Raw genomic sequence first — 14,038 nt, forward strand, 5'->3', positions numbered from 1 at the left:
TGATATTTGGAACCAAAAGAATTGTTAAGTATTGTGCTGGTGAATTTGTGCATCTTGGAAGTCTACACAGATGCCTATCTCCATGTCTCTGTATATCTCTATATATCTATATCTATCTATATATCAATGTTTGCGTGTATACAAAGGTGTATGTGTCAGTGAATTGAGATACGTAGTCATTCATTTACTCTTCAAGTGGTGGTGGGGGCTGGGGGAGGGAGGCAGGGGCTGAAGCGCCACGAGGCTGCGAAAGAATCTAGGAAGTCATACCTTCGTTCTATGAGCTTACGGTACACTTGAGTCTCTATAAAGCTAGTTATTCGGGGTGGTGTGTAATGTAATTCAACTGTGCCACAACTGCCTATACACTTGGAAGAATTACTTCACTTCTCCAGATGTTAGTTCTGTTAATTCTCAGGATTGGCCTCGAAGTCCTTCGACGTCCCTTCCAGCTCTCTAACATTCCATGATTCGGTGACTAGATCACCTTTGCAGCCGTGTTAACTGGGTTCGCAAGTAAGATAAATTAAGTCCTCCAAACAACACATATTTACGACAGTTCCATATTGTGTGTGTCAACGGAAATAAACGCATTTTGGTGAACTCCCGCTTCCATAGGCGAGCTTCCTCGGTTCAGCAGAAATTTCTTCCTAAGCTTCCCGCAGCCACCGGAGGCCGACATCACGCGCCAGTCAGCGCCGGGGGTTGCTATGGAGCCCAACGCGGTCCAAATCGGAAGTGGTCCTTGAAAATGACTTTCCCACGGAACATGTATTCGAAAAGCAAGGCCATTCGAATTCGCTTTTTCCTGAAGTAAACACATAAACAGAGAAACAAACTCTCACTCCTAGCAAAGGAACGACGCTCTCTTCCTAGGAGAGGAGGAAGCGGAACGGAACCACGAAGCGGAGGGCACCGGTTCTTCTGAGAGCGCTAATCTGGGACGGACCAGCCCGCCCGCGGGGTTGCCGTGGAGACAGAGCGAGCTGTGTGGATGCGGAGACGCTCTGAGGCCCGGCCTTTGGGGTCTGTCTGCGGAGAGGGCTCACAGGACCGACGAAAAGATGGTTAGTGGCGCTGAACAGTGAGGGAGAACTCTGAGTAGGTCCTGGGACTGGAGATTGGCGGTTCCCAGCGCACTTCTGGGCTAAGTGTAAGAGTGTCAGCAGAGGATGATCTCGTCCTCCCCGTGTTCCCACGGGGAACAGGGGTACCACTAAAGACTTTGATGCTTTCTTTCCTCCTGCTTCTGCATTTCCCTACACCTGAGCTACGCGTGGGCTGGAAAGCGGACCAAGGGAAGGCTGAGATGACAGAAGCTGCGCGAAGGCGTCTCTTACCTCGCTCTAGTTGGAGAAGATACAGAAGCTGGGAGTAGCTGCTTGGTTCAGCTCAAGTCCAGGGCCTTGACCCCTTTAGTAAAATACGTGTTACAGAAGGAGTTTGAATAGGCTTCCCTGGGATTCGTTTTTAAGGATTTGACTTGTAAATGCTGGAGCTGTCACACTCAGTTTAAAACTGACCGTAGGAGTTGGATCTTTGTTGTTTCTTTCACAGATGCTTTCAAGGGCCAAACCTGCTGTAGGCGGGGACCTACCGCAAGCGGACAAAAGAAAGAAGAAAGGTAGGAAGATTCCAAAGCTAGAGGAGCTGCTTTCGCAACGAGATTTCACTGGAGCTATTACTCTATTGGAGGTAATGTCCAAAGAAGGTTGCTTCTTGGGAGGTGAATACCAGAACGCAGACGAATGCTTGGGTGAATGCTGGGTGCTGTGCTGTTGGAACAGGTGCGCACATTCTGGGGCTTCCTTTCGATCTAGTCAGGCACGGATTCCAGTTCCAAGTTAACTGTAAACCTGATTAAAGATGAACTAAAAAGAGATTTATTTCTTGAGGGACGCTTTTTCTTTTTTGTCTGAGAAAGTCTTTATTTTTCCTCACTTTTGAAGGATAATTTCACTAGATACAGAATTCTAGTTGATGGGTTTTTTTCTTTTAACACTTTAAATGCTTCACTTCTTTTTCTTCTTGTTTGCATGGTTTCTGAAGAAAAGTTTGATTTAATTCTTACCCTTGTTTTCCTATAGGTGAGATGTTTTTTCCCCCCGCTTCTTTCAAGATTTTCTCTTTGTCTTTGGTTTTCCGCAGTTTGAAAATCATATACCTAGGTATAGTTTTTTTTTGGTTTTTTTTTTTTTTTTTTTGGTATTTATCCTGCTTGGTGCCCCTCTGATCTTCCTGGATCTGTGGTTTGATGTATCTTATTAATTTTAGAAAATTCTCAGCTACTATTACTTCAAATATTTCTTCTGTCCCTTTCTCTCTCTCTTCTCCTTCTGCTATTTCCATTACATGTATGTTATATCTTTTGTTATTGTCCACAGTTCTTGGATATTCTATTCTGTCTTCTTTTTCCTCTTTGCATTTCAGTTTGGGAAGTTTCTATTGACATATCTTCAAGCTCACTGATTCTTTCCTTGGTTGAGTCCAGTCTACAGATGAGCCCATCAAAGGCATTCTTCATTTCTGTTACAGAGTTTTTTCATTTCTAGCATTTCCTTTTGACTTCTTCTTTTGAGGGACACTTTTAATTATGTCTGGTCCCACCGATGGTGAATCCAACTGAAAAATAGAGAGGCACATTTAATACAGTGTCGGTTCACACACTGTTCTTCCCAACCCCTGACCAATTTATGATTTATTTCTATTATATATTATAACATTTTTACCAAATTTAAATAATTCAACCATGCTTCATGCTCATTGTCTAAAATCTTATAGCTTTAGAACATATTTCAAATCTGTGGCAGCAGGTCTCACCTTTCAATATGCCTCAGAATCACCTAGGGTACTTATTAAGATATGTATTCCTGAACCCTTGCCTTAGGGATTCTTTTTTTTTTTTTAAGATTTTATTTTTCCTTTTTCTCCCCAAAGCTCCCCGGTATACAGTTGTATATTTTTAGTTGTGGGTTCTTCTAGTTGTGGCATGTGGGATGATGCCTCAGCGTGACTTGATGAGTGGTGCCATGTCTGCGCCCGGATCCTAGCCAGTGAAACCCTGGGCTGCCGAAGTGGAGTGCACCAAGTTAACCACTCGGCCACGGGGCCGGCCCCGCCTTAGGGATTCTGATTCTCTACAGAATCCGTCTTTGGTGGTGTTCAGGAACCTGCTTTTTTGGCAACTAGCCTAAGTGCTTCTAAAGTAGATGGTCCAAGGACGCTGCACTTTGAGACACTGCTTTGTGGGACGCACAGGTTATGGGAGAATGAAGGAGTGCACCGAAGATCAAAGAGATGAAGAGTTTTGACAGCACAACCTGGTTGTGTTGTGCCGCAGTCATTTCTCCAAAGCACTGCTGCAGCCATGCCACTCATCTCTATCAACGATAATTATTTTAGTTAGCTTATGTATCTTTCTCAGTCTTCCATGTATAGTCCTCTGTTTCCTCCTAGTGCTCTGGTTTTGAGCACCTTGTGTGACTTTCTGATGTCAGCTTTCTCATCTTGGAAGTGAGGAAGTTGGCTTGGAAGGACCTTCTAGCTCTGTCAATCAGTGGACTGAGTGGTAGGGATTTGTCTAATTTTTTTCAGTCTCTCTTTTTCTTCTCTATTTTCTTTAAGGCAAAGACCACACATTTCTTGTGTAATCCCACACTGCCTTTAATTGTCAGGGAGGCTCTGCTCTGTGCTTACATTCTTAGGGTCAAAGGGCCATGCAGTCTGGGAATGAGAACTGCCGTGGTTTGGGGTGAAGAAGTCTCCTTAGTTCTCCTGTGGCTCCAGGGAATTCCTGGGGCAAATTCAGGGAGACCTCAAAGAAGAATTTCTTCACACTTAAGGTACTGGACTCAAATTCACAGCATTGGTGAGAGGAGGCTTTCTAATGTTATGGAGTTAGCTACAAGCGTAAGGTCTTAGCCCAGACAGGAAAGTATCCACGATGTCTTCATCTTGTAATGGTCAAGGAACCCGAAGTTCTGTAGCAATGCTCTGTAAATATGTGTTGGCTCACTATTTAATTTTGCACCCATGTTTTTGATTTATCACCCTGTAGAGTGAAAAAATCTCACCTTACATGGTGGTTCAGACTCCTCCTTCAAGGTCTCGGTCCTTTCCTCCTAAACAGGACTTTTCTTCTGTTAGCTAAGGAATTCATAAAAATTTTTTCACAATGAACATAAATGAGGCCAGTCTTCTGAACACCCGTAGTTCTTATGAGCCCTGGTAAGCCTGTTCCGGGGTAGTAGAATGCTGTAGTGGCTTGTCCTCAGTGAAAGGTCATGACCTATGAATAAATGTACGTGTGTGCTAATGGGACAGGTTTGAAGTGTGGGGTTGAATGCAGCAGAGCATGGAGTGGGAGAACATGGGCTTTGGAGTCAGTGGGCTCTGGTGGTCCCTGCCACCACACTTACTGGCTGTGTGGCCTTGAGTTCATTGCTTAATCTCACTAACCTTCAGTTATTTGGCATTAAATATTTCACATAGTTCTTACGTTCCTTACATATCCCCCAGAATTGTTATGAGAATATCTCTTAAATACTTTCTGGAGTAAGGTGTCAGTAAATACAGAAAAGCAAATGTGAAATATTTGAAAATATAAGTTTCTATGACAATCAGAAGGTGATTGTGCTAAGTTCTGTAGGTATAGGTTTAATTAAATTGGGTATTGTCTTGTTTCAATTACTTGTGATTTCCTGTTGTTCATCAGTAACTTAACATAGCAGTTTTTAAACAGAGGGTTTACTATTCAAAGTTTTTCATCATTTCTTTTTTCATGAAATTTTAACCTGAAGTTCAAACGTCATGTTGGGGAACAGGAAGAGGATACTAATTTGTGGATTGGATACTGTGCCTTTCACCTGGGTGACTACAAGAGAGCTTTAGAGGTTAGTAAAAAAAAAAAAATTATAACGGAAGGGTTTTGAAAATGTCATTAAGCTTTGTATTATAATAATATACACTCATGATAAAATTCAAACAATATGGAAGGGAACAAAGTAAAAATAAAAAAAGCCATCCTGTCTGCCTTCCCCAATCCTATTTTTTTGTTAATGGAGGCAACCATTGGCTCATTTTTGATGTATGGCTTCAGAAATCTTTTATCTATGTTCAAGTGTATGTATATATGTCCTGTTTACTTTTTACTTTTAGATATATACTAATGAGATTGTTCAACATATTAACATTTGTATTTCTTAAAGAAATCTTCAGAAGAAGAAAAATAAGCCCTTTTGATAAAGAATGTTCATGATTCTTTTCTTAAAAGAAGTTAATTTTTATTTGGATTTGTTAATTTTAGACATAGGACAGAGTATATTATCTTTATATTTTTGCAAGTATTGTTTTGAAAGTTGTCGTCGTTGGTCGTTGTAAACCCTATCTAACGATGAACAGTCTTTAGGATTATGGACCTAGATAAAATTATAGATGCCTTATGTCAAGCAGTTTTTAATTTAGAGATGAAATTGTTTAAACATTTCCAAGATAGTCTTACTCCCAAAATGTAATCTAAGGATATTTAAAGAACCCGCATAGCTGAAATGAAAGTATCCAAGATCAGGTCACGGGGAGGTGAGATGAAGAACAAAGCAACGAAATCGGTGAAGGAAAAGGGAAATGTGAAAAGGAAAGAACAGAGGCTGGTAGTATTTGTGAAAGATGTAGGAGAAAAGACAATAACCCAAATGTAGTCAGAAAAAGAAACAAAGCCATCGGGGAAAGACTGATAAATAGTAAAAGTATATGGAAAATGTAGTTGACAGAGTGAATCTCAAAAACTGTTCTTGGAAGGAAAAAAATATCTTTTTAAAATGTAAAGCCACATAAACAAAGCCAGAAAACAATTAGAATGAAGTGAAATTTGTAGTGTATTAAGGTCATCAGATTTTAAGTTAACTGAACCTATGTGTTTTTTATAAGGTATCTTTTGTATGTCTCCTTTTTTTTTTTGAGGAAGATTAGCCCTGAGCTAACAGTCACTGCCAATCCTCCTCTTTTTGCTGAAGAAGATTGGCCCTGAGCTAACATCTGTGCCCATCTTCCTCTACTTTGTACCTGGGACACCTGTCACAGCGTGGCTTGATAAGCGATGCGAGGGTCCCCACCCAGATCTCAACTGGTGAACCACAGGCCACTGAAGCGGAGTGTGCAAACTTAACTGCTGTGCCACTGGCCTGGCCCCTTTTGTATGTCTTTTTAAGTTAGCAAAAATAAAATATGTTAGTCACTTTTCATTTCTGCAGTTTGTTAGCCTATATCAATGTTAAAAGGGGAAAGAACAAGCATAAGATTATGTGACCAACAGCCCTGTGTAGTTAGGATTGAGCTTCAGCTCAGTATTTAACCTTACAGGTAGAGGATAGTTGAGGAGCAGGTAGGATTCCTTAAATGTGCACAATCTCAGTAAGAAATCCTATTCCGTTGTAGAAGAATGGCCCATGGATGGCTTTACTGCTGAAATGAGATGGCTATTTAATATGTATTTCAGGAATATGAAAATGCAACAAAAGAGGAAAACTGCAATCCTGAAGTCTGGGTGAACCTAGCCTGTACCTACTTCTTTCTCGGAATGTATAAACAAGCTGAAGCAGCTGGATTTAAAGGTAAAATGGGCCTTTTAATATCTGGTATTCATCACTAATATAGTAAGAGTCATTTTTGAGATTTTAAAACTTAATTCCTTTTTCTATTGAGGAAAAACCAAGTGACATTAGAAAGTTTAAAAATAGCTTTACTCTTCAAAGAATATTGGATCTGAGCAACTGTACATGTAAAGAGAGTTAATCTCTGTGCTGCTTGCCCTCCCCACCCCGTCTCCCCAGAAGCTACAGCCAGAAAGCAGAAGGATGAAAGAAGAAAAAGGGAGAGGTGTCTTTCTTAGGCCCCACGTGGTAGGATGTTCATGCTGTTGGTAGGAGTTGGGTATAGTTGTTCAAACTCTTAGGGATGTGGATTTTATAGCTGCTTTTCCTGCTTTGGAGCGAGGAGCCAAGCAATTTCAGCTTGAACAATCCAGACTTCTTCCCTTTTGCTTTGTCATGGCAGTCATCTTAGGAAACTGGACTCAAATTTGCAAATAAGAGTATAGCAAAAGGGAAACATGGGAGGAAAGATGAAGAAAAATTAGACTGTGAATCAACTTAAATTCAAAGAAATGCAGAGAAAGTGAGCAAGAGAATATTTGTTAGGAGATTTGTTAGGGAAGAATGTATTCCAGGTTACAATAGGTTAGAATTCTTAGAGAATTAACTGATATATACATATTTAGAAAAAATTCCAACTCAAATTCCTGGAAAATGTGGAACTTGAAGCCTTTCTTGATTCATACCCAAATTGTTTCCTATGTATTAATGTAGTTTTCCCTAAGTTAGTTATTAGGGCCTTTAAGTTACTTACTTTAGCTCACGTTTCTAGATTTTGTGTGTGCCAAGAACAGTGTTAGACACATAGACAGTGATCATGGTAGCTGTCTCTCTTTCCGTATATATTTTTTCTTTTTTGTACACTGAAGTATGACTTTTTACTGTAAAGGGATATAGGATGGGTGTCCCGAATTAGGAAGATTCTCCAAGAGTGCAAAGGGAATTTGGAACTTAACCTTTTTGCGTGGCTATCTGTTTCAGTGTGGCAGATGATCATGCTAGAAGACCTATGGAATAGAGGCTGGGCTAGTGTGTAAGAAAATATGGCAGTGTGTGGGAAAGGAGATTTCAGAAGGAATTGACAGAGAATACTGCAAAGAACAGCAGAATGAGAGTGGATTTCCAGATGTATTGAGTTGACCATAACCATTTATTTCCAGTGTTTGGTTCAGTATGTGAACAGCACAGCGATGGGCTGCTGCTAGAACTGTGTGTGTGGAGCGCTGTGCTGTGGGTCACCATAATGGAACCAGACAGAGAAGTGGTGGAGAAGAGCAGAGCCTTAGAACGTTTTTCTTCTGATTCTTGATGCTACTGCAGATGGAAATTAGACTAAAATTATATACGTTATAGCAGAGACATATGAGGGTCAGATGGGTAAGGATTTGGGAAGATTTATCTGAGCCTCATGTCATTCCTACAAGGGACTAAGTGCCATAGACAATTGGGTTCTTTAATAAGCAGCTTGGATTTTTTTTTTCAGCTCCAAAAAGCCGACTTCAAAACCGCCTCCTCTTCCACTTGGCTCACAAGGTATTTATGTTCTCATTTCACACTTTGTGCTTGTAAAATATTTTTCTCTTTCTTCCTTCTTTTTACCAACAATGGTGAAAGGTAATTAACTAGAAATTCTTGTTAATGATATTTCCAGAACCAGTAGAATATAACTGTTAACTTTATAGGGTTTTTCTCCTCCATCGAAGTTTTTTACCCTATTAATTTATTCAGAGATATTAAATTTTAGTTTTTCTTAAGCAGTAGTCATTTAAGAAGATTAGTTTGTTTCAACTATCCTATTGTCTCTTAGAAAACAGAATCAAAAACACCTTGCCCTGATGCCTGGAAATAAGTCAACACTTTTCAGAATTGCCTTATAGTGATAATTTTGATCATCATCATAAAATGATTTTTTAAAATAATTTTTTGTGTTATAAAAGTTACACATTAATTCTATTAAACAAAATAGAAATAAGAAAAAAGGAAATAACATATACCATATTTAAAGATAACTACATTTCAACCTTTTGGTATATTATATCTCCTTTTAGGATAATAATTTTTTATATGCATATTTTTATTTTTGTTTATTTTATTTTGCAGAATAGGACTCACGCTGAATATATGTTTTTGTATTCTGCTTTTTTTTTTTAAATTGGCACCTGAGCTAACAACTGTTGCCAATCTTTTTTTTTTTTCTGCTTTATCTCCCCAAATCCGCCCCCCCCCCCCCCAACCCGGTACATAGTTGCATATCTTAGTTGCAGGTCCTTCTAGTTGTGGCATGTGGGATGCTGCCTCAACGTGGCCTTGATGAGTGGTGCCATGTCTGCACCCAGGATCCGAACCGGCAAAACCGTGGTCCGCCACAGCAGAGCACAAGAACTTAACCACTCAGCCATGGGGCTGGCTCCTGGTTTTTTTTTTTACTTACCTTTATACTATGAGCATATCCTTGAGTCACTAAATAGTCTTCAAAATCATTTTTATTTTTTTTTTGGCTGAGGAAGATTCACCCTGAGCTAATATCTGCGCCACTCTTCCTCTATTTTATATATAGATTGCTGCCACAGCATGGCTGATGAGTAGTGTAGGTCTGTGCCTGGGATCTGAACCCATGAACCCAGGCCACCACAGCAGAGCATGCCGAGCCCAAGCACTTGGCCATGGGGCCGGCCCCTAAAACCATAATTTTTTAAAATGGTTTTTATAACATTCCATTGTATGCATGTACCGTAATTTGTGTAACATTTCCTATTTATTTGACTTTTAGATTGTTTTTAATTTTAATTATAAAAATACATTTCTGAATATCCTAGAAATGGACTTACTGAATTATTGGGTATGAACAACTATGAAGTTTTTAATTGGTATTGCTAAGTTATTTTACAGAAAGTTTATCTAATTGTCCACAGGCAGTATATGAAAATAATTATTTTTGGTGCATTTAAAAATTTCACACTGAAAATTTAAAAAATCTTAAAAAAAAAAAAAGGGGGCTGGTGCTGTGGCCGAGTGGTTAAGTTCGTACGCTCCGCTTCGGTGGCCCAGGGTTTCGCCAGTTTGAATCCTGGGCGTGGACATGGCACTGCTCATCAAGCCATGCTGAAGCAGCATCCCACATGCCACAACTAGAAGGACCCACAACTAAAAATATACAACTATGTACCAGGGGGCTTTGGGGAAGAAAAAGGAAAAAAAATGTAAAAATCTTAAAAAAAAATTTCACACTGTATTTATCTGTCTCTCTGTTTAGTTGTTTCAGTTTTTGCTTTACATGTTTTTCAGACTCTATCAAGGGCATGGAAATTTAGAATTATGTCCACCTGGTGGATTGAAACATTTATCATTGTGAAATGTCTTTCCTTAACTCTAAAAATCCCTCTTCACAGAAAGTCTGCTTTGTCATAGTTGAAGAGCTGCCTCAGCTCTCTTTTGGTCAGTGTTTGCCTGTTATATCTCTTTACATCCTTTTATTTTCTGCCTTTCTGTGTCCTTCCATTTTAAATATCTCTCTTATAAACAGCATATAAAAAAGATAAAGAGACATAGAAAAAAAGGAAAGGGAGAAAATATAAAGAAATAGAAAAGAAAAAGAAAGTAAGAGGAGGGGGGGCCATCAAGTAATGAATATTAGCTGTAACTTATAGACTTTCCATTGTCAAGGCTTTGCTGAGGCTTTCGTTCTTTCTCTGAAGGAGAGACAAAGGAGAAGACGACAAGGAATGGAGGGGAAGACCATAGAGATGAGATGGCTGAGGGAGGAGTTAAAATCTCCACACCATAGGTGTTGATTTCTCTAACTGTACTCTAACGTGAATCTCTACATGCCTTTCTGTCTCTCACAATTTTAGTTTAATGATGAGAAGAAATTGATGAACTTTCATCAAAATCTTCAGGATATCACAGAAGATCAGCTCAGTTTGGCCTCAATCCACTATATGCGATCTCACTACCAAGAAGCTATTGATATTTATAAGCGAATACTGCTAGATAACAGGTCTGTGTTCTTTTGTGCTTACCTGAAATCTCATTTTGTTCATTTCTTCTTAACTAGTTTAGCTGAGGACCTAGTGTACTTTCAGTCTAGTATCACTATGTGTTCAACTTTGTTTAGCCAATAATCTGGTGAGATTAAGATCTCCTTCTTGTCTACATCAGAGTTTCTCCATCTTTATTTTATCATCACCCTTCCAAGGAGCTTTTTTAGACTTTTTCCCCCCAATCACCCTCTTTTGAAACTTTAATAGCACAGATATATTGTATATCCATTTATGTACTGTATGTATATCTGTGCTTTATACATAAAATGAGTACAATTTTCCACCTGCCCATAAGAACCAATTTTTGCCCCTTTGGAGTTGATATTGCCCTGTTGAAAATGTGTGGTCCAGGTGTATCAGTTTTAGTGTTGTAGTAACATTGTAGGTAATTTGCTGACAAAATTAGAAACAAACCTTTCTAAAGAATTAACATTCCAACTATCACTACTTTGCCTCTCTCCTACACCCCAAAATATCTCATCCACCTCCCCTGATCCCTCTTTTGCTTTACCATCGCTGTCTCCCACCCATTCCCATTCTCAGTCATTAAGTCTACTTGCCTTGTCTGTCTGTCCTCTATATGGTGTGTGCTTATTTGCATTTATGCTCAATTACAGCATATGTTAGTTTCATTTTTTTTAACACGAATAGGTAGGAGTTGAACTTTTCCATTTCTCCCCTAGTTGTCGTCTTTTACTCTACTTATATCAAAACACCCAAATATTACAATACAAAAAGAAAAATATTGTACTGATTATATCTTGCCTTCTTTCTTCAGAAGGCGAATTCTTGTCCTCTTTCCCTTGCTGTCCATGGAGCCATTAAAAAAGTCTTTGTAGTTTGAGAACATTTCTATGAAGTAGACCTAAGCTGTTAACCCTTAATTCTTTCATCTAATAGGGAATACCTTGCCCTCAATGTGTATGTGGCCCTGTGTTACTACAAGTTGGATTACTACGATGTGTCTCAAGAAGTCCTGGCTGTTTACCTTCAGCAAATTCCTGACAGTACCATCGCGCTCAATCTTAAGGCCTGTAATCATTTTCGCCTTTACAACGGCAAAGCAGCTGAGGTAGTGCTGGAAGTTTGTTGTTAATTTATTTAATTCTGGTTTGAATTACCCTATACTTTCTGGATTATTCATGAAACTCTATTATGTGTAACTCTTGATTAATATCGCTTTGTTGTTGCCAGTATGATTCTATAAGAATCTAATTGTATAAATATTATCAGATATTCTAAAAAGAAGGTTGACTTCTGAATTCTCTGTATGTGTCTAATATATTGTAGATGACCTTTACCTAGATGCTTTACATTAATTTAAATATGTTAAAACCAAATGCTTCTGCTTCTTCCTCTAAAATATGTTTGTGGCTCTGTGGTTTAGTGTCACCAACATGTAAATCACATCAGAAACCTAAGATATCCATCACTTTCTTCACCTTCATCTCCTGCCTAAGTATTCACCAGTTCTTGTCAATTCTCTGTCCTAGATATCTGTTTTATCTATCCCCTCTTTTCCTTTGCCGCTCTTGTAGTCCAGGCGCTCCTCATCAATTGTGTCAGTTCTGTAAATAATTTCCCTGCCTCTACTCTGGTCCTCTCCAGTCCAGCCATTGAGTTTGTCCCATACACCATACTCTCCTACTACCATAGCTTTGACTACAGCATTCTCATTTTCTGGAATGTCTTTCTTTGCTTGGTACACTTCAATGTCTCCCTTAAGGTTGCTCCAAGAGGCAATAGTGGTAGACATTTTATGAATACTTAGGAGTTTGCTAACTTATAGGCACTATGTAGAACACTTTATATCCATTATTTAGTTTCCATGATAATCCTGTAGATAAATTCCATTATAGCTGTCGTTTTGTAGGAAACTGAGAGTGCACGGCAGGCCATACATTATAACTGCTTTTTATTTAACATTGACACTGTGTGTGTGTGTGTGTGTGTGTATTTATGTGTGTGTATGTATAAATATATATTTTATTACTAATTATATATTATTTATTATTATATATCATATTATATATTATAATATAATATAAAATAGTATATAATAATATATATTTTTTATATAAAATATATGCTTTAAAATATATATTTATATAGAGTTCGATGGCGCGACTTGTTTGTAGTTGACGTGGGGCCTTCGGGAAGGGAAGCGAAGGCGAGAGGGAAGTCAGACCAGGAGGAGAGGGGGCGGAAGGACTGAGGAAAGCGTGAGGTGCAGGGCAGAACTTTCCGTGTCCCTAGGCTGATCTGCACCTTCATTTTCCTCTCCTGCCATGTGGAGAGCGTAGTACTCCTCGCCGCCCCGCCTGACGAGGACCCGGAAGGATTCCCGGTGGTAACAGTGAATCTGAGCCCCTGCTAGTGTCCAGTGAAGACAGGTCAGTGGAAGAGGACTCTTTACAAAAAGAAGACTGACATTGGAGAAGATCCAAGATGGCGCCGTGAGTAGTCCTCTTTGTCTCTCCCCCTTCGAGTCTACAATTATTTGGACACTTATCGCTTGACAAAGGATATCCAGACAGCATCTCAGGACGTCTGAGATACCCACGCGACTATACATCGGAAGGCGGATGGACTTTCCTCTGGGAGGATGTGGAAATAGGTGAAAACTCTCCGACCCCGACCGAGCAGCCTAGTACCCGCAAGCGGCTTTCTTCCAACGGACGCCCCCAGAGGATCTACACACATCTAGGGCAGGAGCGAGCACACAACAGAGGAGCGACGGTGGAAACAGGTGACCAGAACCCTACCTAAACCCCCCGCAATTACTCCTAAACGCAGAGGGAAACTTTGGAGTTGCACACCTGAGCCCGCGGGGAGAGTGTCTCCCCACCATTGGCGGGGAGACCCCGCCTGGTGTTCGCGGCACCCAGAGGGTCCCAGAGAGAGTCGCTGAGGGTACGGAGGTCTCCCAGCTGCCGTTGCCCGCCCCGTGGGAGTAGGGGTTGCCGGAGATCTCGGAGAGGACTGGGGCTGGGGGAAGTTTCAAAGGCCGGCTCTGCGACCCGGAGGGGAAGCTCCGGAGTTCCACCCGGGCGGCAGACAAAACTCTCTGTCTGCCATTAGCAGAGGGGCCACGCCCAGCACTCAACTCCGGGAAAGCCCTGGAGAGAATCCCAGAGGGCGGGGCGACCCCCAGCTGCCGTTGCCCACCCCGTGGGACTAGGGATAGCCGGAGATCTCGGAGAGGACTGGGGCTGGGGGGAGTTCCAGAGACCCAGCTTCGTAGCCTAGGGGGAAACTCTACAGGCTCACAGCAGCCTTAGGGAAAGCCTCTGCACAGCACCAGTAGAAGGCACCAAGCTGGCAGCCACAAGGCTGGAAGACCCCAGGGCA

The 14,038-nt window shown here is 40.5% G+C and overlaps 1 protein-coding gene across 1 annotated transcript in view; it reads left to right on the forward strand.

Annotated features, from left to right (window-relative positions):
• Positions 1 to 909: 909 nt before the first annotated feature.
• The window catches only part of IFT56 (intraflagellar transport 56), a 48,003-nt gene continuing 34,874 nt past the window's right edge, over positions 910 to 14,038 (forward strand). Inside the window, exons 1-7 of the mRNA XM_014859267.3 lie at positions 910 to 1,067; positions 1,558 to 1,695; positions 4,800 to 4,892; positions 6,494 to 6,608; positions 8,131 to 8,180; positions 10,499 to 10,644; positions 11,588 to 11,759. Coding sequence (XP_014714753.1) covers positions 1,065 to 1,067; positions 1,558 to 1,695; positions 4,800 to 4,892; positions 6,494 to 6,608; positions 8,131 to 8,180; positions 10,499 to 10,644; positions 11,588 to 11,759 — 717 coding nt within the window. The 5' untranslated portion in view covers positions 910 to 1,064. The remainder of the gene's footprint in view (positions 1,068 to 1,557; positions 1,696 to 4,799; positions 4,893 to 6,493; positions 6,609 to 8,130; positions 8,181 to 10,498; positions 10,645 to 11,587; positions 11,760 to 14,038) is intronic.

Source organism: Equus asinus, chromosome 1 (genome assembly GCF_041296235.1).
Source record: "Equus asinus isolate D_3611 breed Donkey chromosome 1, EquAss-T2T_v2, whole genome shotgun sequence".
Lineage (NCBI taxonomy): Eukaryota > Metazoa > Chordata > Mammalia > Perissodactyla > Equidae > Equus > Equus asinus.